This window comes from Lissotriton helveticus, chromosome 2_1 (assembly GCF_964261635.1).
Source record: "Lissotriton helveticus chromosome 2_1, aLisHel1.1, whole genome shotgun sequence".
Classification (NCBI taxonomy): Eukaryota; Metazoa; Chordata; class Amphibia; order Caudata; family Salamandridae; genus Lissotriton; species Lissotriton helveticus.
In genome coordinates this window covers 355,816,155-355,842,521 of record NC_136059.1, presented here as the reverse complement: position 1 = coordinate 355,842,521, position 26,367 = coordinate 355,816,155, and the positions used below count along the sequence as shown (strand labels likewise).

Here is a 26,367-nt window from a genome sequence, read left to right as displayed (position 1 = left end):
GCCGGTGGACCAGCCGGCGTCGACCCTGAAGGGCCCAGCGGCGCCGGGGCCGGAGCACCCGAACCGCTCGGGCCCCCGGACGGGACCACCGGGCCCGCAGGCGCCGTAGGCCCCGTCGGAGGAGACAGTGCCCTCATGGCCATGAGGAACTCCTCGCGCCTTGCCCAGGGACCGTAGGGTATGGAGCAGGCCGCGCCGGCGACCCACGCGGATCCGCGGGGGTGGAGCCAACCGAACCCCCGGCCGCATCGCGCGAGCGTCGGGGGGAGTCGGGGGTACGATGACGACGCCCCGACTTCTTGTGCTTCTTACCTGAGGAACCAGAGGAATGGTGACTACTTCCAGAGCGCTCGTGGCGGCTCCGCTCTCGCGACCGCTCCCTCGACCTCCGGCCGGACCGGGACCGCTCTCGACGCGGGGCCGACACCCGGAGCTCGAGCAGCTTGCGGGACCGCTCCCGTCTAGCCTTACTCGTCAAGGCCCGGCAATTGACGCAGGAGTCCACGTCGTGGTCCGGGCCCAGGCACCGGAGGCAGAGTCGGTGGTGGTCCGTGACCGACATCGTGCGGTCACACCTGTCACAATTCTTAAGCCCGGGCATCCTACCGGCACCTTAGGAGTAGATAGTAAATCAAAACTTTGGTCAAAAGACCGGAGTACTGCTCTTCGGATCTGCGCTAACTGGCGCGGAAAAAAGAAGAACTGACATCAGCGCGTGGAGGCGGCGTCTATATACTCCAGCGACGTCATCATGGCGCACGACGCCGACGACGGACGCGGAGCCGCCTGCAGACGACGCCTACCGACGCGCAGGGGTACTGCTACGCAAAAGTTTCCGGATCCAGACTGACGCCTGGGGATATTCTAAGGTAAGGAATCTAATACTAACCTGTTTCTTTCAGATACGCTTTCTTCCCGCATTTACACTTTAGATACTATTGTTTCATCTGTTGTTGATATTGTGCAAGAAGATGTCTCGTACCATGGTCAGAATCAATAGTGTTCTATTATGCAATTTCCATGGACTTTGCAAACGTTAAAGGCAGGAAAAGTGCCTTGCCACTACATGAACACATCATCCTTATTTGCCCCTTTTAATTTGACTGACAAGCAACGTTTTATGTCTATGAAGGATGCGACTTTTTCTGTTACATATTGAAAAGTTAGAGCCTTTGCCATTTTCTGTGGCCGAAACGAATTCTTCTAAGTGGTTCGTCCATGGGTTAATAACATTACCATTTCCTTTGTTCAAATTCGAAGCTTGCATGAAGTACTACGCAATTGGCAGATATGAACCTCTGGGCACCGCTTATCTCCATGAAGCTTGGTCACTACCTTTTACCTATAGGTGCCTGAGGGAGGGAAAAGAGGTTTATTTGAATGGTGAGGATTGCACAACAACACTGGATCACTCAGTGTGTAGGACTATCCAATTGCATGGCTCATGCAACTAGGATGCGCCTAATCTAGCCTGTGTTTTGAAAGGTACACCGACGCCTGCTATCATACCCACATTCACATTACTAGCAAACGGTAGTTATACTTTTAAATAATGAGGATTGTTGTGGGATATTAGCTGGAATTCCTTACATCGCTACGGTCTCTGAACGTGTAGTTTGTTGTAAAAACGTAATGTTTCCTCCTCCACATGGGAAGCTGGATGTTTCCACCTGGCCGTCGATTCCGACCTTGAAAGCAAAGTTCAACAAGATGAGTCGCATAAGAGCTCTTTTGTCTCAAAAAGAAGCCGCCCTCACATCTGCTTGTGAAACATTTGTCCTTCACGTGGCAAACACCCGCACAGAGGTGCATGCTTTATTAAATACGGATTTGCCCTTGCATTTCGGTTAAATAATTCTTTAATGCTTCCTCCACCAAATTCGGTGGTCGTCGCTTCTCCCACCTAGCCCCCGGATTTTGGAATCTCCTCCCTCTTTCCATCAAATCCAGCCCTTCCCTTCTGAACTTCAGAAAATCGCTTAAAACTTACCTCTTCCCACCCCCTTGGTTAAAACTCCATCACTCACGCTTCACCCTCACTCTCTCTGTCTTAAAGCGCCATGAAACCTATGGTGTTAGCGCGCTATATAGGTTGCACTTAACATAACATAACACCACGGGGCTGGCTCACTTTTTTAAAGTTGTTAGTAGTGGCCTTGTGACTTCTTTTCAAACAATATTTGGTGTGTTCCCGGCATTTTTTCATTCGATTTTTTCCAGCCTATTTGGTGGATTTCCCTTGATGCTCGCTCTGGTTGCAGGAGTGCTTCTGTTGCTTTGTTTATTTCATAATGGATGCACGTCCTGTGTTACAAGGCGATCTGCCACGGCTGTTGCTGCTCCGTAACCGAATGCTTGATTATTATGGAGCGCTGCCTCTTGCTACATTGGGTGCAGCTTATGGATTATCCTTTCGATTTGCCTTTTTCACATGCGTCCAGCCTGTCTTTCATTGCCTGAGCTGCGATTTCGACTGGGCCCTGGATTTGTGTCTCGGCAATATGGTGTCTTCCAATGCGGATTATGATCAACTGATGAGCCCCTTAGTTGCTCATGAATTGCTTTGTTCTGGCGACGGGATTATGGCCTTTGCAGCGATGCATGGAGTCCTGGGATGTTGGAATGTTTTTGCAGTGGCGCATGACTTCTTGGCACGCAGTTATATTGAAGAAAACCTGAGTTGTCCTCGGATGGTACTAGAGGCTCCGGTTATTGAGGAACATGTATGTTCTTTCCCATTACTGAATTGGATGGCTGAAATGTTTTCAGATGAGTACGATGACTTCCTGTTGGAGGCTGTTGCAACGTACTGTGCATATACATTGTTGGAGTGAGATGCGTTTCCTCTTCTCTCTCTTTCATGGCCAACGTCACGTGTTGGACATCGGATTTTTTGTTTATTTTTGCCATCTTCATTTTTTTTCTTTTCTCCCACAGACCCGTAAACTTAACTGTGCCTGCTAAAGAATTTTCTAAATTTGGAGTTTGCTTCTGTTTTTCCACTGTGGAAATTTGAACTTGATTCTGACTTGTTCTTGAACTCTGCATTCTAAATTTGCCCCCTTCTTATCCATGCTCAGATCAAGGGAGCGTGCCGTGGGGCTGAGCCTTGCATTCACACAGTGTTAGGTTGACAGGAGTTTATTAGAAGTTTAAACGCCATTTTTCCTTTCTGCTGGGGTGGGGGAGGTGGGGCGGTGGGGGGGGGAGGAGTAGAGAAGGCAAGTTCTGAACCCTGGACCAGAGCATGGGGGCACAGGAGCACCCATAAAGTCATCCTGCAATGCGCCAAGAGGAAGAAAGGAACAACAAGACGTATCCTCCCGTCAAAAGAGCAAAAGAATGCACTTACAGAAGGCATAACCACCCAGAGGGAGGAGAGTGCAGAAGACCAAGCGAAAGGTCCTCGCAGAACAGGGAGGGAGGGTGGGTCGTGAAAGAATCTGTGGCTAGCTCTACCAGATACATTGTTACCGAAGGTAAGTAACTCGTGCATCTGATCGAGACTACTAACCGCAGATTCCTTCACGTAGAATAGATACCCTAGCAAAACCCACAGGGAAGGAGGGTCTGAGAAAGGACCCCACCAGCCGGGATATCACAGAAGGTCCCACAGGGGACCAGAGCCACGAACAAGGCGAAAAGCCCCGTCCCTGTCAGACAAGAGGAACCCCTACACGCAGAACACCACCGACCCCTAGAGTGATGTAGGAAGAAAAAAGAAGACTGAAGAAGCCCGTACACTCACAACAGGAGAGCCAAGGGCAAGGCCAGAGAGGCCGAAGCACCACACTCCATTATAGGGCAACAGAGCTTCCATCCAATGCCAGGACAAGTAAGAGGAAGAAGAAAGCCTAGAGGGACCAAGGAAAAGAGGGAAAAGAAGGCGAGCCCCTCCTAGACGGAAAGCAACAGACCAGACAGAGCGGCGCCGACAGCGATAGACCAGCAGAAGTAAGAAGTAAACAGCCCGAGGCCCACGAATACTGGGCAGGTGACACCTGACCAGGGAGAAACACAGAATCATCCCAACCCGCAGGACAGGAGCCTGAAGGTGAGGGAAGGCCCGGACACACCACTACAAGGGGTCTGTGCACAAGGCCTAAAAAAGCAATAGCAACATACATAAATGTCACAGAGAGCACCCGCCCAAAGGCGCCCTGAACCCCTAGCAGAGAGCAGGCTATATAACAGCTACCACTACCCCACATAGGGTAAGTTAAGTCCCAAGACATGGAAACCCTCTTTGGAAGAAACTTCCACAGCAGAAGAAAGAACGAAAGAGCCACAGGGAAAAGAAAACCCAGTGGAAGGCTTGACAAGCAGCCCAAGATAAAACAGAAGGCCTAATCTGAGGGCCAAGTCCGTACAGACAATTCCAGCAAAAACACACAGTCAACAAAGGGGCCATCCAGCAGCCAACAACGCCCCAGTCCCAGCAAGGAGGACTCGAGTGGCCAAAAAATACACTTCACAGCAAGGGCAACTGGCCTAAAAGAAGGCCCAGAACCAACTCAACTCAGCAATCACTGAGGAGGAGGAGGAGGAGAAGGAAGAGGAGGAGGACTGAGCCCTGCCACAAACCTTTGGATGGCGGAGTCTGCTGGGGCATGGAACAACAGGGTGCCATTGAATGGAAGATCAATCAGCCGCTCCCGAACATTTTCAGGGAACACGCTGTCCCGAAGCAAAGCATGGCGACGGAGGGCGACTGAGGAAGCCATGGCCCGGCCATGCACCTCTGAGATGTCCGGAGCAGAGCGGAGAATAAACGCCGCTAGTTCCCGGCCATCCAAAGTATGATGCCGCAAGTCCACCTGAACAGTCTCCTGGGAAGCTGCAGATCCCAAGCACTCAGCAGAGTCCCACAAACAAGAGGTGGCCCTAGCCAACTCCCAAGGTGTTAAGGGCCCGCAGGGCACCGCAGGTCGAGGCGACCATGTTGCGCCCCCAAGAGTTCAGCCAGCGGATATCCCTAGACGGTGGAGTCCAGAGCGGCGGCAGGGAGGGAAAAGCAGGCCGCAAAAGTCGACTTGAGGCAGAGGAGTGGAGGGAAAGGCACGCCGGGTCACACGGCACCGGTGCAGAAGATGATGAGGCACCGGATCCCCTGAGGCAGGGCGCCTCTAGGCCCCCGTCAGGGAAGAAAGAAGCAAACCCTCAAAGGGAAGCAACAGCTCCCTCCCACCAGAGCCCTGGTGGAGAACCTCCAAGAGATGGTCGGCCGGAAAATGAGCAACCGGGTCCCCCATGCGCAGAATGCCCACAGCCGAGGACACCGCGTGAACGAATGCCGCACCTGCCTCCGTAGGGCCCCACGGTGGAGAAAGCAGCTCCTCCGTGGTCGACGGCTGTAAACTAAGGCGGCCGTCCCCGAAGCCAAGCGGGCGAGCAAAGGCCAGACCTGGAAGTCAGACGGGACTGAAGAGTGGGAGACCTGTCGCTCCTCTGGCAAGCACTCTGGCCTCGGGAATGGCGGGAGCCGCCCTTCGATGAAGCCGGAGAAAAAGCCACCACGCGGTGACCTGTCTCCGGGGAGGATGACACCAGTATGCACCCAACCTCCGGAGAAGAGGGAGCGTCCAAAGACGAATCTGCGCCTCGACGTCTGTCTGGAGCCGTAAAGTCCACCGCCTGAGGCAGGATGTCAACGCCATCCAGGGCTGATGGAGACGCCGGATAGGGCTCCTCTAAGCCACACCGCACCGGGAATCGGAGCGGGCCAGATGTGAAGTGGCCAAGTTGCGGCGCCCGAACAGCGCCGACTTGACCTCTGCCGAGGCAGCCGCCTGCAAGGAGGAACGAGAGGGACCAGGAAAGTGACACGAAGCCCTCTGCCAGCCTCAGCCCAGCATGTGACGGAGGTGGTCTGGCGACCCATGCGGCGCCGCCAGGGCAGACTCAGCCTCCGACGAGGCAGCCGCCTGCGTGGAGGGACAAGAGAGAGGTCCGGAGGAGGACAAGGGGTCCCCCATCCTGCCTCGACCACGAGCGGGGTGTGGAGGGTCCACCGACCCTTGTGCCGCCGCCCGGTCCAGCAGCTGCCGGCGCCGTAGCAGCATCACCTCGGCTTTAGACAGGACCACCTTGTCCAAGGACCGAGAGGGGCTTGGGGATGCGACCCGAGCCCCGGCGACCTCCCGCGACACCACAGGGACTCCTGTGGGAGTTTGCGGCGAGGCAGATGCACCGTGGTCCAAAGGAGGGACGCACCCCAACAGCGCCACATCCTCCAAGTCTGGAGCCGAACCAGTCGGTGCTGGGGCCAGAGCCGCCAGCGAAGCCGCAGACAGTCCCATCCAATGCAAGGGATCCGCTGACGCCCCAGGAGGGGAAGGAGGAGGAGACGCCAGCAAGGCCTGCAAAGCTGCCGCATATGCCTCCATTTAGACTCTCGACAACCCAGCAACAGGAAACAGTAGATAGGAGGACGACACGCAGGCCGCATCACCCGCGGAGAGCCCCCGATCCCGGTAGGCCAAAGATCAGGCCCCGGGGACACACTGCGACACTTACCCACAGGGGAGTGACGCTCTCGTGACATCGGAGAAGGACGAGGGCGCTGACGACGACCGTATCTGAAATCGTCCGCCGAGGCTGAACGTGGGGATGAAGCCGACCTTGAGTGACGCGCCAAGAGTAGTTTTATCCGGTGCTCCCGTCGCGACTTCGGCTTCAACTGTTGGCACGCCTCACAATCAGTGGTGCTGTGATCTTCCCCTAAACACCACATACAAATGAGGTGAGGGTCCGTCGCCGACATAAGATGCAAAACGATGTGCAAGACGAAGCCCGAAGGCATTCGCACATTGTTCCACCAAAAAATAGTACAATGAGGGAGAAAAAAGGGGCCCAAACAGGCCCGAACAGAGACCGGACCCGCGTTGCACGCGGAAAAGGAAAAAACTGACGTAGGCGGGGTGGGGCTTATGTGACCTCACGGACGTCACGTACACAGACGCCTGGGCAGTCACGTGATGCCGCACCTTCCCCAGCGCGAAGGGATGCTGTGGCAAAGAGTTTTCCGGTTCCAGTCTCACGCCTGGGTATAATTTTACGTGAAGGAATCTGCAGCTAGTAGTCTCTATCAGATCTGAATTTTAAGCAGGTGCTCCCAGTTGAGCGGCAAGTTGACACATTGCTATTGCACCTCCAGCCGGACACACTGAGTCAGGAGTGACGCTGAAGGATGATTGCGGTATTCACTCCTCTGGCTGCTGTTAATGCCGAATTCGAGGTACACCTAATTGTAGCTTTGGACATGACTTTCACTTCTTTAGCAAGTTCTTCCCCCTTTTATACAGTATTGATCAGGGAGGTGCTGTAAGAGCCCCTCCATCTCGTCACAGTGAACTCGATCATACCAGAAGAGGAGTTGGTGATAAGCCTAGCAGTGATGACAACCAGGGAGTCTGGTGGGACATGAACAGTGAAGTAGAGTGTGTCAGAGGGCGATGGCTTATACCTTTTTTTTTCTATGCAGGGAGTGACTATCAAGGATTTAACTGGGTACTCAGGGGCAATTTTCCATTCCCTTGAGCATGGGGAAAGATTGGACTGAACACTTTGTCTTTCAAAGCGATTCCACCAACAAATAGTTATCCTCAGGGATGACAGAGGACCACCTTATGGTAGGAAGGAATGCGTTGAATATTGCTGCGGTTTCATCAGAATGTGAGGCCCGGACTAGGCCAGGTTCTAGGTCTGTCTGAAGGTCTATGTCATAATTCTCCCAAGCTTCATCAGAGCGGCCAGAGTAGACTGGGGCAAAGTCTTCAGACAGGGAATAGGGACTAGGACTGCTCGTATCTGAATACGACTTTGGTGACCCCTGCGAAGAGGTCATAGGTGAGGGAGGTGGTGGTGAAGGAGTTGGGGAGTGCTGATGGAAGGGGAGTGGGAGATGGAGGAGAAGCAAAAGCTTTGTCCGTCTGTCTTTTTTAGGGCAAAGGCGGCACAAAAGTATCCGTGGCGGGACTTCTTCAAAAACAATCCTGTGCTTCTTTGGCAGGGTCTTTTCTGAGGCAGAGATCTTGCCTGTGCGTGGCTGAATGATACTCCTTGGCCTCTTGTCCATCTCCTGCTGTAGCTTGTCAAGATTAGTGCTCTCCTTGATCTCGTAAGAGGAGAGCTTCAGGGCAGACGGTGCTTTCAGCCTCGATGGTGGGCTGGCTTTAAAGTGACTGACGTACTCTGACTTGAGGCTTGAAGAGGGTCGAGGCATCTAGAAGGATCCTTTCTCGGCTCCAAGGCCTTACTTCAGTCCCGATCAGGGCTCGAAGGTGGTGGAGCACCTGAAGGCGGTGGTGGCTTAGGCACAGAGCTTGAAATGTGCTCAGCTCCAACATGCTGCAATGTATGGGTTCTGAGAGAGACTTTAGTATCCACAGTACTCATGCAAGGTGTGGTTTTTGGACAAGGACCAGAGCAGACTGAGGTAGATGGAGGGTCCCCAGATGTTCTTCCTCTTCTGGCTTCAAGACATCAGAATTGATGATCTCAGGAGTGGGGTGGCGTGCTAGGAGGTCAGATGACTCACCAAATTCCTTTCCTTTGGTGCCAAGCATGCCAACCTCGCAAAAGATGTCTGGAGTGTCAGAGGAGGAATTAGACGTTCTGCTGTGGACTCACCATCTGTCTAGTCACGCGGAGTTTTCTTGCTGCGGAACGCCAAGCAGGAGTGCCACTAGCTATTGTCATGCTCTGGCAATAGGTAAAGATTACATGGAGATCGACCCAGGGGTATTTGGAATTGGACTTTGGGCATCTTCTGAAGAGCACCTGTTCCATTACCTCAAATGCATCTTTATTCTACAAAGGGAGTCTTGGAGCATGCAGTGGTCCGAAAGGCATTGAGGGCCAAGCGGCCCTGTCTCCTAACGACTAGTAGGCGCAGGAAGAAGTGGTTTGAAGAGTCTTCCTCCAAAAAGATGGAATGCAGCAGACTCTTAGGCCATGATGGAAACTGATAAACTTGTCAAGACCGGGAGCAACACGCGTCCAAACCCAATGGTGGAGAAAAACAATATAACAACTTTGTTGGTGACATGCGCATCCAGACCAGAGTAGGACCAAGACCTTGTGACTCGAAAAACTAAAAAAAAAAAAACACAAAAGAAGGGAGTTGCAATCCTCTTAGCCCAACACTTGCTGGCAGGAGTATGCAGAGCATGTTTATCTACAGCCACACTTGCTGTGAACATAAGTTTCTCCGGTTACCCTGTAGTTGCGAAAATAGCTCACCTAAATTTAGTGCTGAATCCTTCGCCAGAAAATGGAATTAAAGATACAGTCCACATGGCTTTAGAGGTTTAAATTACAAAATGACAAGTCATTCTCAAAACCCAAAGTTAAACATTGAAGTAAACAACTTGTAATATTCTGAACAATACACTAAATAAAGAAAAGTGCTAATTATATGAAATACATCAATATGCTGCAAAACAGATTTAACAATCCGCTTGGGACGGTTCCATCCTTTTGTTTGCTGTCCAACAACAGACTGCACATAAATGTAAGTGACTAACAATAGAAATGAGATTATAGAAAACCGCATTACTATTAGGTTGTCACTATAAAAGACACATAAATACATATGTTTCTTTGATACACACATACTTTTTTAAAAATATTGAAAGGAAGTTCTGTGCTGTTCTCATGGCTGTTTCATAGGAGTTGGTAATTAGGACGTCATGGTCAACCTAAACAAAAAAAACAAAAAAGAAGAAAAAGATTACTAAGTCCATAAATGATAAGGAATATGCTACTTACCAGTATGCATCTGTTCTTGGCATGTAGGGCTGCTGATATTCATATCTGTGCATAGATCGCTGCCTAGAGTTGGGTCCGGATGATTGCACATTGTTGTCCTGGAAGAGTCTTCGAAGTATCACGAGATAGATGGCTCCTCCCTCGGACTACAGTGCGCATGGGCATCCTCTCCATCCTCGGATTGTTTTTCGCCATTGGGGCAGAGATGGAGTATAGTACAGTAAGAGATGTCCATGCAAAGAGTGAATGCTACAGCTGCAACAGGCACCGGGGAGGCGGGTGGGCGATATGAATATCAGCAGCACTACATGCCAAGAACAGATGCATACTGGTGAGTAGCATTTTCCGTTCGAGGCATGTGGGCTGCTGAATTCATATCTGTGCATAGAATGTATAGCAATACCTCCCTTAGCGGTGGCCACCTGTGTCAACTGCAGCAGTCTGAAAAAGAGTTTTGAGAACAGCCTGTCCTACAGCAGCTTGCTGTTTGGAATGTACATCTACACAATAGTGTTTGGTAAATGTATGTATGGTTGACCATGTGGCTCCTCTACAAATTTCGTGTAAAGGAATATTTCCTAGGAATGCCATGGATGCCCCTAGTTTGCGTGTAGAATGCGCTCTCGGGGGGAACTGTTAAGGTACATTTTGCCTTTAAATAGCATATTGAAATGCACTTAACGATCCATCTGGCTATACCGGATTTTGAAATAGGGTTGCCTTTGTGTTGCGGTGCGAAAGCAACAAACAACTGTTTTGTCTTTCGAAATGCCTTAGTTCTATCTATATAGTATAGCAGAGCTCTTTTGACATCTAGAGTATGCAAGGCCCTTTCAGCTACTGTCTGTGGATTTTGAAAGAAGACTGGCAGTTCTATTGTTTGATTTATATGAAAATGGGATACCACTTTTGGCATGAATTTAGGGTTTGTTCTGAGAACTACTCTATTTGCATGTACTTGAATGAATGGTTCTTGAATAGTTAGGGCTTGCAGCTCACTAACTCTTCCAAGTGAAGTAATGGCAATAAGGAAAGCCACCTTCCAAGTAAGAAATTGTAGTTCACATGAGTGTAGTGGTTCAAAAGGTGGTCCCATAAGTCTGATTAAAACGATGTTTAGATTCCAGACTGGTGAAGGTGGGTGTTTTGGGGGAATTACTTGTTTCAGTCCCTCCATAAATGCTTTAATTGCTGGCACTCTGAACAGTGAAAGGTGTTGCCTGTTCTGGAGATATGCTGCTAACGCAGCTAAATGTATCCTGATGGATGAGTAGGCTAAATTGCAACGTTGTAGGTGCAAGAGATAGCAAATTATGTTTTGTGTAGAAGCGTCCAATGGGTTTATATCGTTGTTACTGCAGTAAATAACGAAACGTTTCAACTTAGCTGCATAACATGCCCTGGTAGTGGGTTTTCTTGCCTCTTTGATAATATTCATGCAGTCTGGAGGCAAGTTCAGGTATCCAAACTCTATGATTTCAGGAGCCAGATCACCAGGTTTAGCTGTTGTGGGTCTGGGTGTTGGATTTTGCCATGGTTCTGTATCTATAATGGGTTGAGCCCCATCTGTGTCTGGGTCATCCCTCCCATCCCCCCAAGGCTGTGAGTTGGGGTCTACATATGGGTTTTGTGGATATCCAAATCCTACATCTGCGTCCTGATCTACATCTGGGTTGTAGTCGGAGCGAGCAGGTGAGTATGGTGCATATGGAGTAGTAGGCATAGCTGGAGAGATAGGTTGGAAAAGAATAGGAGAGGTTGCACAGTCTCTTTTCTTTTTGAGTGGTATTTTGGAAAAGTCTTCAGCAGGCACTGGTCTTTTCTTCCTTGTATAAACAGTCACTTTCCCCAGTGTTTGGGTCAATATATATATTGGACTTCTGTAGAGGGGTCTGGATAGATGATCTCCTCTTCCACAGTCTTTTGCCTTGGTGCCTTAGGTTTAGATTTCACTTTTTTCGGTTCGATGCCTTTGTTCGGGTCGATCGTTTTTGGTGCCTGGATCTGCTTTTGAGGCTTTGGTGTCTGTCAGACAGGTTTTGTCGGTGTGAAGTCTTTTACAGGTTGCACCACTGTTTTCGGAACGATTTGTTTTGTCGGTTCGATAATCTTTGTTGGGTGTCCCGAGTTGTTCGGCTGTAGAGGTGTCCTCGGAGCCTGCGGCTTTGGCTCGATGCCCTTCTTTGGATGGATGGGCTTCGGTTCGACCGCTGTCGGTTCGACCACTCTCTGTTGGTCTACTTTTGGGTTTCGATTTCGGGTCGACGACCGCCTTGGGTATAGCCCTTTTGCTTTCGCCGACAACCTTTTGTTCCTTTCCGGCTGTCGAACTGGATTTGTTCGAGTCGACGGCCCTTGGTTTCGAAGGTTTAAATGGAACGCTGGCCTTCGGTCCGGCGCCCTTTGTGTCTACCACCTTCGGTTCGACGACGTTCGGTCCGAAGACTGTCGTGTCGATGACTTTCGGTTTCGATTGAATCGGCTTTGGATTACGTGTCTCAGAAGGCTCTTTATGTATGTTCTTAGCCGGGCGGATTTGCGGGGCTATCGAACCAGTATTAAGATCTTGGCTAAGGCCTGTTGGCGATGCCTCGACCTGAGTCTCTGATATTGGTGTAGTGTCTATGTGGGGCGGTGTACTCACGGTTCGCCCCTCCGTTGTCATCGGAGTCGTCTTCGACAGCTACGATGTCTTGGTCGTATTCCTCGACCCCGACGATCTGTTCTTCCTCGTCGATATAATATTCAGAGTCGTGCTCGGAGTATAGATCTTCCTCTTGATCCAAGTCTTCGGCGTCAACTAGTTCTTCCTCATCGTCGAAGATATTCTCGGGCTTCGGTGCCGACCTCTGCATTTCTTGCCTTGCCGCCCGCCGAATCCGGATCGTCTTTTTGGACCGGAATTGGGCACAAGTGAGGCAATTACCTTCATTATGATCTGGTGATAAACATTTGTTGCACACAGGATGCTTATCTGTATGCGGAAACTTCGAGTTGCACTGCGGGCAATATTTGAATGGACTTCGTTCCATCGACCGTCGGTACACGTGGCGTCGAGAAGGCCTAACGGCCCGATTCGACGACCGGAGTGCAATTAAATTATGAAGAAAGCTTTTCGGTACCGATCAAAAACAATACCGACGAACCCTAAGGCCTTTTGTCCTTTTTGAAAAGTTTTTTTCGATTCCGAACTTGGAGTGCTGGAAAGTGCATCCGAACCCAATGGCGGGAAAAAACAATCTGAGGATGGAGAGGATGCCCATGCGCACTGTAGTCCGAGGGAGGAGCCACCTATCTCGTGATACTTCGAAGACTCTTCCAGGAAAACAATGTGCAATCATCCGGACCCAACACTAGGCGGCGATCTATGCACAGATATGAATTCAGCAGCCCATCTGCCTCGAACATACCAAAAAGATGTTTTAGAAACTAAACTTGCCTTTTTATTTGTCTCCTCTTCAGCAGCTGTATCTTTATCGGATGGCAGGTGCACAACACACTGAATTAGTTGTAGAACAAGAGCTGTCACCATCTGAATGTACATGGCTTCCCCATCAGTATCGCTGCTATTTAACCTGTAAAGAAGACCAAAAAAAACTATGAAATAAACATTTAGTTGACTGTTTAGATATACAACTCTTTCTGAACATGTTTGCTAGTGAGAATTTATTACATCCCTGACCTTCAGGTGTAGATCATAAAGTCACCTGATTAGAAATGCATGGACAAAGCTGACCAGACCAGAGATTTTGCCCCAAGAAAATTACAGCAAAGGTAGTGTTGTGTTGTGTTGCAATACTTTATTCGACAAATAATCGTCATAAAAGTACAAACATACATACACACAGAAATACATAAAATACATAAAAAGCAGTCCGTCAAAGTGCTACAGCAAGAAAAATAATTCTAAAACTTACTGCAGCCTGGGCAATTTAGGTCTTTCCCCTCCATACTTTTCCATCCTGCCGTTATTTCTTTGACAGGTAAAGTTCCATGTCTAAATTTCAAGAACAAAGTCCTATCTCTAGGTGATTGGATAAAATCCAAAAAGGGCTCGATTTTGCGCCCTACTTTGTGTTCTAGGAACTTGGTGGTCAGGGTGCCAAGATTTGAATTAGCATGTAACTTGGAATCTACCCATTCCCAATATAACTTTTTTACTTCAAGTTTAGTGGGAGGGCATTGTGAAATCCAGGATGCCCCCAGACCTAACGAGTGTACCAAAAGCTTGAGGTTGTTAAGCCACTTTATTTTATTATTCACATTAAGGGTAATTAGCTCGTCCAGGACTCGGGCATAGTCAGCAAAGCTAGTTACTAATTTTGTAACACCAATTCCCGACATCTCTGTACGTCTTAAGAGAACAAACTGCAATGTGGACACTCCCCGAATTGGTAGAAATTTCAAATACAGAATTAAGTAACACTTTGGATCAGTGTGCACCCCTCCACCCCCGAAAGAAAGCAGACTAAGTAGGAAATCACTGTCAGAAAAGTGGCATTCGATAGAACGTAGATTATTTAAAAGAAAATGCAAATCTGCTGAACACAGATGGAGAAAAACTATAGCAGAGACGTGCTAATATACAAAGAGGAGCTAAAGAATTATCATAGAGCCCCTATACATACCAAGAAATTGCATTTGGTAAAAAGAATTGAGGAAAATAGTAATTCAACTAAGGAGCTATTCAAAATAGTGAAGAAACTTTGCAAGCCGCTGGCATTTACCAAGCATGGACTCCTTCTGAAGCCAACTGCAAGAAAGTTTCCCAAATTTACTCTACTTTTGAAACTCAGCCATCATTGGAGGATATTAATTGGGAATCTTTGGAACCCCTCTGTGAAGCACAATCTCATTTAGGAAACTTTGCTCCTTTTGCAGAAGAGCAATTAGCGATGGTAATGTCAGAGGTAAAGTCGGGACCTTGGTTGAATCGGTGCGCACATTTAATCTACTCCAACTTCACATCAGTTTTGTGCGCCTACGTAGCAAACTTTTTTAGCCAATCAACAGAGACAGTTTTCTTTCGGATGCTTGGAAACAAGCTATTGTATTCCCATTGGCAAAAAAGCAGGATTGGATGTCTTTAACCTTTCTAACTATCGACCAATTTTCACAACTTCCTTACATGTCTAGGTTTGTAGAGAAATTGATTAACAAGCAGCTTGTTGACTTTTTAAAGGCTAATAATCTCTTAGATCCTTCTAAGACAGGCATTAGGGCTATGAATAATAGTGACGCTACATTACTAGTGATGTTGGATAATATTAGATTACTGAAAGATCAGGGTAAAGCTGCCATCCTGATCCCTTTGGATTTGTCGGCAGCTTTCAAAACAGTATCTCAGTCTCCTGATGAAAACTTTATATGAAAAATTACTCCATTCCAAAACCCTTCAATAGTTTAGTTCCTTTCTAAACAGAATTCAAAAAGTACAACTGGGCTCCTTTTCCTCCAACCCAAAAATAATCAAGTGTGGAGTCCCACAGGGTGCCTCATGAGTACAACCCTGTTTAATGCATATGTTTCTCCACTGGCTAAGATTGGGAAGAAATGGGGCTTCACCATTTGTTCTTATGCAGATGACAGACAGCTGCTGATGTTTATACAAGAAAGCTATGAGGACACTTAGGACAATATGATCAACTGTCTCTCAGAAACTGCAAACTGAATGACAGATCACTGTTTGAAGGTGAATGCAGAGAAGTCTGAGATACTACTCTTTGGAGGAGTACACCTAGTCTGGAACACATCCTGGTGGCCCCTGTCATTTGGCAAAGTAACAGAACCCAAATGGATTGTAAAAAACTTGGGAATCATGGTAGACAATGCATTAGCTATGCAATACCAAGTTAAAGCACTGTGCAGCAAATCCTTTGCCATGCTAAAACTATTAAGTAGACTTTTTATATGAATCCCAGACAATTGGAGAATAACCATTGTCCATGCCTTAGTAACTAGCAGACTGAGATAAGAGAATGTGCTACATGTTGGTATAGCTGACTACTTATTCCCTCGATGGCAGGTGACCCAAAATGCAGCGGCAAAGTTGGCTTGCAACAAGAATTAAAAACAAGTTACTTACCTGAATGGTTCTCCAGTATTGATATCTTTTATAGATGTGCATGCTTGAATCTTCCCCGTTGTCATGGTGGGAGTCCCACGGTAAACGTAAAATAGCAGTATTAAAGCTTAACATTGAAAAGCCCATAAGAATTAATTAACTTTAGTAACCAATAGCCATTGTTGTAAAACATCCAAACTCCAGCCAATCAGAGCTTAGACCATAGAATCGCATTACCGTGCAGGGCCACCATACCTTCAGATTTCGAGCACATGCGCCCTAGGTAATAAAGAGGTATGGAAGGTGAACCTGAAGAGGGGAGGGATGGTCGCATGTGAATCTATAAAAGATTTCAGTACTGGAGAACCACAGTGTACAGGTAAGTAACTTGTTTTTTCTCCAGTATTGTATCTTTTATAGATTCACATGCTTGAATCAGAATAGCAAGCAGTACTTACAAAAACAAAAGGCCGAAGGCGGCAGGAAGGTAAACCAACCCACCATGAGACCCAAAAAACAATCATTTAACATACTCACAATAATGCATATGAATACTAAAAGACACATATATATATATATATATATATATATATATATATATATATACACACACACACACACAAAAATGGAAAATATTCAAGAATATCTGAAAAATGTCATGAAAACAAACAGTAAACTTGTATAGTAGGGAACAGGCTTAAAAATCATACTTATGTGAATAAACGCCTCAAAGCAGCTTGACCAACTGCCACATCCGCCTTCTGCCAGGCATCCAAGCAGTAATGCTTGGTGAAGGTATGGACGTTTGCCCACATCGCTGCCCTGCAGATACAAAGCAACAAGGGCGGAGGAAGCCGACACCTTACGTGTTCAGTGCGCTGCAGCTTTGGCAGCCAGCGGACGGCAAGCCCTCTCGTGGCAAAAAAGAATAACTGATGAGACCCAACGAGCACCCTCGTCAAAGTCTGACCCTTCCTAAGTTCCTACGGGCAGAAAAGGCAACAAGTAACTGGGTAGGCTTTCTGAAAGGTTGAGTCTTTTGCAAGTAGAATTTCAGACATCGTTTAATGTCCAGAGAATGGAGTGCCCTCTCAGCAGGAGAAGGAGGAGCTGCAAACCACTGGTTCATTTAGATGAACTGCTGAAGGTACTTTAGGAATGAAAGATGGGTTTGTCCAAAGAATCACCTTGTCTGGAAAGAATTGATGGTAAGGCTCCGACACGTCTTGCTGACGTGATAGCTAACAGGAAGGCTACCTTCCAAGAGAGATACTTTAAGTCACATTTGTGAATAGGTTCAAAAGGTGATTTTATTAGCTGCGACAGGACAGTATTAATTGCCATTGTACTGGAGGAGGTCTTTCTGGAGGATAAACCCTGAAAAGTCCTCTCATAAATTCCTTTATTAGCCTATTAGACCACATGGAAAAAGAATCAGAACGACACCTGTATCTGGGGATTGCTGCCAAGTGAACCTTGATGAATGCATGCACCAAACCAGCCTTGGCAAGAGATAGTAGATAAGGTAAAACGTCCTCAGGTGACGAAGAAAGCTGATCAAGAGTTTGTGGCACACTGTATACAAAACCTTTTCCACTTGGCAGAGTAACATTTGAATGTGGAGGGAGCACGAGCATTCTTTAATATTGTTTGGCATTCCTCAGAAATTTGTAATCGGCCGAACTCTGTGTGATGAGGAGCCAGGCTGTTAAGTTGAGAGTGCGAACCTGGGAGTGAACTACTTGACCCGGGTTCATGGAAAGGAGATTTTCTTTTAGTGGCAAGTGAATCGGAGAACACCTTGATGGGCGAAACAACTCTGTGAACTAGCGGAACCAGTATTGGTGCGCCCAGGCCGGGGCTATTAGAATGACACAGCAAGATTCCCGTTTGATCTTTCAGAGGACTTTTGGAATGAGAGGAAACGGCGGGAATGCGTAGGCATATGCCCCCTCCCATGAGAAGTGGGAGGCATTTCGAAAGGAGAACCTGGTTGAGGGTACCTGCCGGCTAAGGATCCGATTTTTTGTTGAGACGTAGAGAACAGATCTAGGGTTGGAAATATCCATCAGTGAAAAACGTTTTGCAACTGCTCGTAGTCTAGTTCCCAGTCGTGTCACTGTCTTGTGTCTCTGAGTCAATCCGCCAAATCGTACTGGACTCCTGGCACATGGTGAACCTGAATCAATAGTTATTGGCTATCAGCCATTCCCAAATATGTTGAGCCAGGATTGAGAGGGTCTGAGATCTTGTCCCTCCCTGCTGTAACAGATAAAATATGGTGGTGGGGTTGTCCGTATGGATCAGGATCAATAATCTCCTGATTTTTGGCAGGAATGCTTCAAGACCCAGAAAGACCGCTTTGAGTTCCAGGAAGTTTATGTGAGACTGAGCTTCCTGTATAGACCATTTTCCGTGGACCTGCAAACCTTGCAGGTGAGCCACCCCATCCGTCCATGGAAGTGTCTGATGTCATCACCAACCTTGGTTTCTTCTTGAGGAAAGCGAGACCTTGTAAAAGATTAACTTTAACCATCCACTAGGACATTACTGAGACCATCCTTGAAGTGATAGATATGACCTCCTTGAATGAGCCTTGAGATTGCCTCCATTGAGCGTCGAGCTCCTCCTGGAGAAGCCTCATCCTTAAGCGGCTATGTGGAGTCAGCGGGATACAGGATGGCATCATCCCTAGCATTGATGAACAAGTTACCTTCGGTAACGATATATCTGTAGGAAATATTAGTTAGTGATGAATTCCTTACCTTACAATTACCCCGAGGCCTCAGAATGGTTCTGGAAAGTTTTCGTCAGCAGTACCCCTGTACGTCGGAAAGTGGCGTTGTGAGGTTTCGCGTCCTTTGTTGGTGTCGTGGCCGCCGAGATTACGGAGCGGCAGCTACTTAGACGCCACGCTCGCGCAGGTCGGTTTTGTACATGTATTCCGCACCAGGAATGCAGAGCCATGCAAGATACTGACCACTGGTGCATTGAAACTAGGGCCATGAAAGGGATGACCTTAACCCTACAAATCAGTACGCAGAAAGGGGAGGATGGGTGGGGCGGTAAGGAATCTATCACTAACTAATGTTTCTTACAGACTTATTACCGAAGGTAAGTAACTTGTACATCTGAATGAAACACATAGTGATAGATTCCTTACCTTAGAATAGATACCCCAGCAATACCAGCCCCGGTGGAGAGTCTGCGAACCAAGATCACAACAGGAGGTCCCAGAAAGCAGAAAAAGCCAAAGAAGCCGTTTTTCCAGACTTGGCTGTCCAGGCAATAGTGCTTAGTAAAAGTGTGCAACAAGGCCCACGTAGCTGCCCGACGGATGTATTTTAAGGGGACACCACATCCCAAAACTGTAGTGGCCGCCGGCGCCCTGGTGGAATGGGCGCGCAGCCCCACCGGAGGCTCCATTTTCGCCAGAGAATAACAGGCTTTAATACACAAGACGAATCATGGGGAGATAGTCTGCTTGTGTACGCCCGACCTTTCTTGGCGCCTACATAGCCAACAAAGAGCTGGTAATCTACCCGGAACTGTTGTGTGCGATTCAGGTAAAATTAAAGTGCATGTTTTGGGTCCAGATGCTGGAGCCTCTTTTCCTCTCTGGAAGGATGCGGAGGCGGAAAGAAGGTGGGCAAAGTGATGGTCTGCTCGATGTGAAAGGCAGTGACAATCTTTGTCAGAAAGGATGGACGTGTTCTGAGCACAACCTTGTCCGGATGGACAGACAGAAAAGGAGGTTTGCAAGAAAAAGCCTGAAGCTCACTCACTCTCCTGGCAGAGGTGATGGCAACCAGGAAAACAGCCTTTAAAGTCAGCAGACAAAGAGGACAGTTGTGAAGAGACTCAAAGGGAGCGCACATTAAGTATGTGAGAACCAGGTTCAAGTCCCACTATGGCATTACGAATGGAATACAGGGGGAAAAGATGAGTAATGCCCTTGAGGAATCTATTTAGAACAGGGGACTTGAAAAGAGGGTTGATCAGGTAGCCTAAGGAAGGCTGAAATCGCTGAAAGGTAGCCCTTAATAGTGCCCAGAGCAGAGCCCTGCTGGGCCAAAGAAAGAAGGAACTGTAGGACTTCAGAAAGAGTGGCAGAAAGGGGATGCGCAGCCTTTGCTGTGCACCATGCCACAAACGTATTCCACCTGCAGGCGTATACTAACTTAGTGGAGAGACGCCTGGATGCCAGAATGACATCACAGACTTCAGTAGGCAAGTCGAAAGGAATCAACTGCCGCCGCGCAATATCTACGCAAAGAGGTGGAGACTGGACAGGTTTGGGTGGAGGACTGTCCCCGGATGCTGCGACAGAAGATCCTCCCGAAGAGGCAGACGAAATCGGAGTATCGATGGTCATACTGAGTAGCTCGGGATACCAAAGTCTTCGAGCCCAGTCTGGAGCCACAAGAATAACTTGGGCCCGGTCACGCCTGATCTTCAGCACTCTGGGCAGAAGTGGGATAGGCAAAAAGGCACACAAGAGACCGCTACTACACTCTCGGCGAAAAGCGTTGCCAAGCGAGTGCCGCCTTGGAAATTCCAACACGCAGAAATTGATGACCATGCACGTTCTCTTCGGTGGCAAATAGATCTAACAAAGGCTTTCCCCGCTGTTGAAAGAGACCTTGCGCCACCTCTGAGTGAAAACGCCATTCTTGATCCATCATGCACCTGCGGCTGAGTTTGTCCGCCCTGGCGTTCAGTGAACGTGCCAGGTGTTGAACCACCAGGAAAACGCCCTGATGATCCAGCCATGTCCAGAGCGCAGAGCCTCCTGACATAGGGTCCACAACCCCAACCAGCCCTGTTTGTTGCAATACCACACTGCGGTGGTGTTGTCTGTGAACACCTGCACTACTCTCCCCTTGACATAGGGGAGGAATGCCTTCAGTGCAAGAAGAATCGCCCAAAGCTCCGCCAGAGACCTCTGATCTCCGCCTCTCCCATGTGGCCGCCCCAACCCTGGATGGAGGCATCTGTCACCACCGTGTGCTCCGTTTGGGGATGGGAGAATGACCTGCGCTGACCCAATGCTGATTCGTGAGCCACCACTGCAATTGGTGTGCAGCGCCCTCCGAGATCTGGACGTAATCCGACAGGTTTCCCTGATGCTGCGCCCACTGGAACTTCAGGTCCCACTGCAGAGCCCGCATATTCCACCTGGCATGGGTGGTCAGCAGGATGCAGGAAGCCATGAGTCCCAGCAGCCTCAAGGTCTTCCTGAACGAAACCCAGGATAGAAGCCGAAAGATCGGAATCATAGCCTGAATACCCTGGACTCGCCGTTCGGGAGGATAGGCCCGAAAAGGCATGAATGTTAATGATCTGTGATTATTTGTCTTTTGTATATATTGTCTAGTGGTATGATTGTTGATGGTCTGGATGGGAGTGATAGTGTTGGATGTATTGGAGCTATGAGAGGGCGGTTTCACATATATTTTGAAATGTAAATAGAATGTATATATATTGATGTCTTTACTGTTTTTGGATCGATGAATGAATATTTCAGAAAAAATCAATAAATAGATGTATGTTTTTCAAATAATTTTTCTCTGTGTGGAACAATGATGATGTTTTGAAAGAAATTAGAGTGATTACAGTGTTTTCCCTGCCTCCTCCGCCTAGTACTTGTATTCAGGGACCCTCTTGTGTACTTGACCGAAAAGGCATCATACCCAGAACCGCTCCGATGAAGAGGAGCTTCTGAGAGGGAATCAGGGGCAACTTCAGAACATTGATAAAGAACCCCAGCAAATGCAGGAGGTCAACCGTAGTCTGGAGGTGGGAGACTACTGTCTGGGCCAAGCCCACCTTCAACAGCCAGTCGTCGAGGTAGGGCAAGACTGGAACCCCTGATTTGCGCAGATGAGTTGCAACCACCGCCATATCACTTTTGTGAACACCCAAGGGGCCGTGGTAAGGTCAAACGGGAGCACTGTAAACTGAAAGTGCTTGTGGCCCAGCATGAACGGCAGGTAACACCTGTGGGCAGGCAGAACGAGAATATGAAAATACGTATCCTGCAGGTCCAACGCTACCATCCAGTCTCCAGGGTCGAGAGCAGACAAGACCTGAGCCAGAGTTAACATCTTGAACTTCTCCTTCCGGAGGAAGCGACTGACGTCCCTGAGGTCCAAGATAGGACGCAGGCCCTTGTTCTTCTTGGGCACCAGAAGGTAGTGGTAATAACAACCACGTCCTACTTCTGGCGCAGGAACGTGCTCGATGGCCCCCTTGGCCAAGAGGGCTGCGACTTCCTGGTGAAGTGCCAAGTGATCCCCCGACATGTGGTGGTACTGGGGTGGCATGGCCAGAGGGGTAGTCTCAAAGGGGAGGGAGTAGCCCCTTTGGACTATCTGTAAAACCCACCTGTCCGAAGTGAGGGTGCGCCAGTGGGGGAGGTGATGGCGGATCCTGCCGCCCACTGGCCTTTGATGGGCCTGAAAGACCAGACTAGGAAGGTTTGGAGGCAGTGGTGGCCGAGGTGGACTGACCCGCATCAGTGGGTACACGTCCGTAGCCACGATGAGACTGTAGCTGCGCGGGCCTGTGGCTCTGAAGCAAACGTTTCGGGCAGCCCCTTCCGTGGCCACGAAAGGAGCGAAGAGCAGGAGGCAGAGGAGGGCGCGTGGCTGAAAGGCTCAAGGACTTTGCCGTAGCCCGCGAGTCCTTAAAGCACTCCAACGCACTATCTGCCTTATTGCCAAAAAGGCAAATGCCATCATAGGGCATGTCCATCAATATGTTCTGGACATCTCCCGAAAAAACAGTGTTCCTCAGCCAGGCGTTGCTACGGAATGCCGCGGGCATGGCCACAAGGCCACATCAAATTGTGAACTTCACTGCATCTCTCCCTTCAGCAATCGCTTGAGAGAGCACTGTCCAGGCCTCCTTCAGACACTGAGGCAGCACCTACGCCACCATATCCCAGTGCATAGAGAGATCGGTAGTGGTGTATACAAAATTGGATAAAACCGCACATACAGATAATAGTATGATGGACAATAATGCTGGATAAATAAACACAATCTTTAGTTGTTAAAGACGGAGTGCTACATAGACCACTATCCCCGACTACCAAGAGGGATCAATGTCAATCAAAAGATTGGCAAGTGTACACCCAGATAGAAGATGTCAAAAAGAGCACAATCCTGAAACGCATGTGTAGGAAGGTGGATATCTGACTATGGTTACCCCCAACTTTTTGCCTAGTGTTATGCTGGTTTTTGACTTAGTTGGCCTGGGATCCTGCTATTCAGGACCCCAGGCTTCCTGCTCTCTCTGTTAAAATGTACTCCATGTACCTTAGGTGCACTTACCAATTGGTACTGGGCCACCTATCAGTCCCTGTACAGTATACCTTAGGTATCCAGGGCATAGGTGTACCCAGGGACTACCAGGGGCTGAAGCATGTATTATGCCACCCCTGGCTGGCCATCTAAATCTGACACAACTGGCTGCATGACAGCTGGGGCAAGGTGGTGTAAACACCCTTTGCTGTAGATATAGTATACCTATATCTAACCCTAAAATGGACACATATATTCCTAGCAGTCACTCCTATGGAAGGCCTTATCAATCCTGTAGGCAGAGTGCTTGGAATTATGTGAGATGGTGCTCTGGCATGAGCTGAGCCCGTTTGCAGCTTGTGGAACCAAGTCCTAATAGCTGTTCCATGATAACGCTATACCATATACTCTTAAGTGCATTATTGACCTCGCGGTTGAATGCTAACTCTGGTATAATATTATCAAAACATGTCGAGTAAGGTGTCATACGATTTGGAATACTACCCTCTCGCCAATTCTGGCGACGGGGGTAGCATTCCACCCTTCTAGAGGGACACAACATGTATATAACTGTGAACCCCGGTTAAAGTTAACTCGAGCCTCAGCATCACAAAATGGATGCTGCCACCACAGACACAAGTCTGACCTCCTGCTGCTGGGAGTCCTTCCAGCGAGGATGGCTTGGACAAAGGGTTTCCTGCCTTGGGAGGTGCTAGCACCACCCCAGACAGGATTTTGTGTATTGAGGTAGGGAGGCCTGAAAGGAATGAGACATGCCTGGGGCACACAAGGTGCCCTGTGCATACACCGGTTCAAACCAGTTGCTGGGGCATCCCAGCCCCAGCTCTGGCGGGAAACCGGACAAAGGATAGGGGGTGTAACCACCCCCCCTTCCTGGTCCCACCCAGGGGAGGGACCTAGTCAGTAGTGCAGCCCCCTTTAGGAGAATAAAGGTAGGAGCTGGTCCCATTCCAAATTAGATTATCCTGAACTATTCAACAACAAGAAACTCTGGCCTTCGACGTTCTGCTCCACAGAAGACTGAAGAATGTCCCTTGTGGGCAAGGAGTGTCCACCCTGCAACTGCAGGCACCATCAAGCTTCCAGCGGCTTCACTTTGTCGTCTTCCCTCGAGGATCCAGACTTCAGAGCCCGACGAGACCCGGATTCCCAGACCTCTCCGACCTCTACCTACATCTGCAGCAAAGCTGAGACCCGTGGGTGCGACGAGACACGTGGGACCGGCCACCTTGAACGAACCTGCACTTCGCTTCCAGCACGACTCCCAAGGTAAACTCAACCAAGTGCTTTGGGGATTGAGAAGCCCCAGCCCGAGCAGCCCCTGCACCGAAGATCAGCCCTCCAGCTTCCACGAGATCTGCGTGGGGCCCTTCTGCTTGGTTGCTGCTCGACGCGTTGTCTGGTCACTTGCCGGCTGGCTAGTGGCCTCCTAGACGACGAACCTTTGAATCTTCACTGCTGGTCTAGATGCTCCAGACTGGCCCTTGCTCCCTTCCAAAAGAGGGGCACCCCGGACTCTCCTAGTCCGCACCAGACGCTTTCTTCACTCACCGCGTGGGTTGCCTTTGCCAAGGCCTGTTGAGTCCAATCCCGGATCCGACACCGCCGACAGCGAGAGCCTGCGTGGGACAGCTCGTGCCTCCATCCTGGTTGTCGAAGACACCTCCTGGTCCACGTGGCTGCAGAGTCAAGCGTCCACTCTTCACCTGATCGCGACGACGACATCTGGTTCCTTCCTGGTTCCACTCCAGTCACTGGCTAGTGACTGTGAACATTGTCCCCTCTGCTTTCAGGTCTCCTTCTTCAACAATCCACCCTTGGATTGCACCGGACATCTTCCTCCTGGTTGCCTGCAGCATCTTTTCTTTCAGGCTCCATTGACTTCAACGCGAGAACCCGACGCACTTTGACACCTATGCACGGCCCGTGGGTGAGGTAACAAGAGCATTTCGGTGCTCAAGGGTAGTTTAACTGTCCTAGTGTCCAGTTCCACAGTCGTTTTAGTCCTACCTAGTCAGGATTGTCCGTACTCACCTTTAACTTGAACAGTACTGTCCATAGACGTTGTTACGCATCTCGCGTGGGAGTTCACACTCTGCACACGCGTTCCGTGGGCCTCCTATTACTTACCTGAAGTTAGTATAGCGTGGTCCCATCGATCTACAGCCTCTGGACAGCTCCATTCCTTTTATCGACTCACATTCCACTTACTTAGTATATGGTTTGTCGTGCCCCTAGGGCACCATTGTAATTTTGTGCATCTTGTAGTATTTTTCGTAAGAGATTGTCATGTGCTTAGCCCTCTGACCTCAAAATTCAGAGGTGTTATAATGAATATGCTACTTACCAGTATGCATCTGTTCTTGGCATGTAGGGCTGCTAACATTCATATCTTAGCATTAGATCGCCGCCTAGTGTTGGGTCCGGATGATCGCACATTGTTGTCCTGGAAGAGTCTTCGAAGTATCCTGAGATAGGTGGCTCCTCCCCTGGACTACAGTGCGCATGGGCATCGGCTCCATCCCCAGATTGTTTTTCGCCATTGTGGCAGGAGATGGAGTGAAAAGTGTAAAGGATGTCCATGCTAATGAATAAATACAATAGTATATCTGCAGCTGCGACAGGCACCGGGGAGGAGGGCGGGCGATATGAATGTTAGCAGCCCTACATGCCAAGAACAGATGCATACTGGTAAGTAGCATATTCAGTTCGAGGCATGTGGGCTGCTAAATTCATATCTTAGCATAGAATACATAGCAGTCCCTCCATCAGCGGCGGTTGCCCGTGCCAGCTGCAGAAACCTGAAAAAGTGTTTTGAGAACAGCCTGTCCTACAGCAGCTTGCTGCTTGGAATGCACATCAACACAGTAGTGCTTTGTAAAGGTGTGTGGTGTAACCCACGTGGCTGCTCTGCAAATATCCTCTAAAGGAATGTTCCCTAGGAAAGCCATGGATGCCCCCAGTTTGCGTGTGGAGTGCGCCCTTGGGGGTATTGTTAAAGTGCGCTTGGCCTTTTGATAACATATCTGGATGCACTTAACAATCCATCTGGCTATCCCTGCTTTGGAAATAGGGTTGCCTTTGTGTTGTGGTGCGAAGGCAACAAAAAGGTGTTTTGTCTTTCTAAAGGGTTGTGTTCTGTCTATGTAGTACATCAACGCCCTCCGTACATCTAAGGTATGGAGCATTCTTTCTGCCACCGTC

The 26,367-nt window shown here is 48.9% G+C and overlaps 1 protein-coding gene across 14 annotated transcripts in view; it reads right to left on the bottom strand.

Moving 5' to 3' along the window:
* Positions 1–26,367, bottom strand: part of NIPBL (NIPBL cohesin loading factor) — a 1,942,504-nt gene that overhangs the window by 895,600 nt on the left and 1,020,537 nt on the right. For all 14 annotated transcript variants that reach the window (XM_078674965.1, XM_078674957.1, XM_078674966.1 and 11 more), the window contains 2 exons: positions 13,211–13,346; positions 9,619–9,701 (listed from right to left, as the gene is read on the bottom strand). In XM_078674965.1, coding sequence (XP_078531091.1) covers positions 9,619–9,701; positions 13,211–13,346 — 219 coding nt within the window. The remainder of the gene's footprint in view (positions 1–9,618; positions 9,702–13,210; positions 13,347–26,367) is intronic.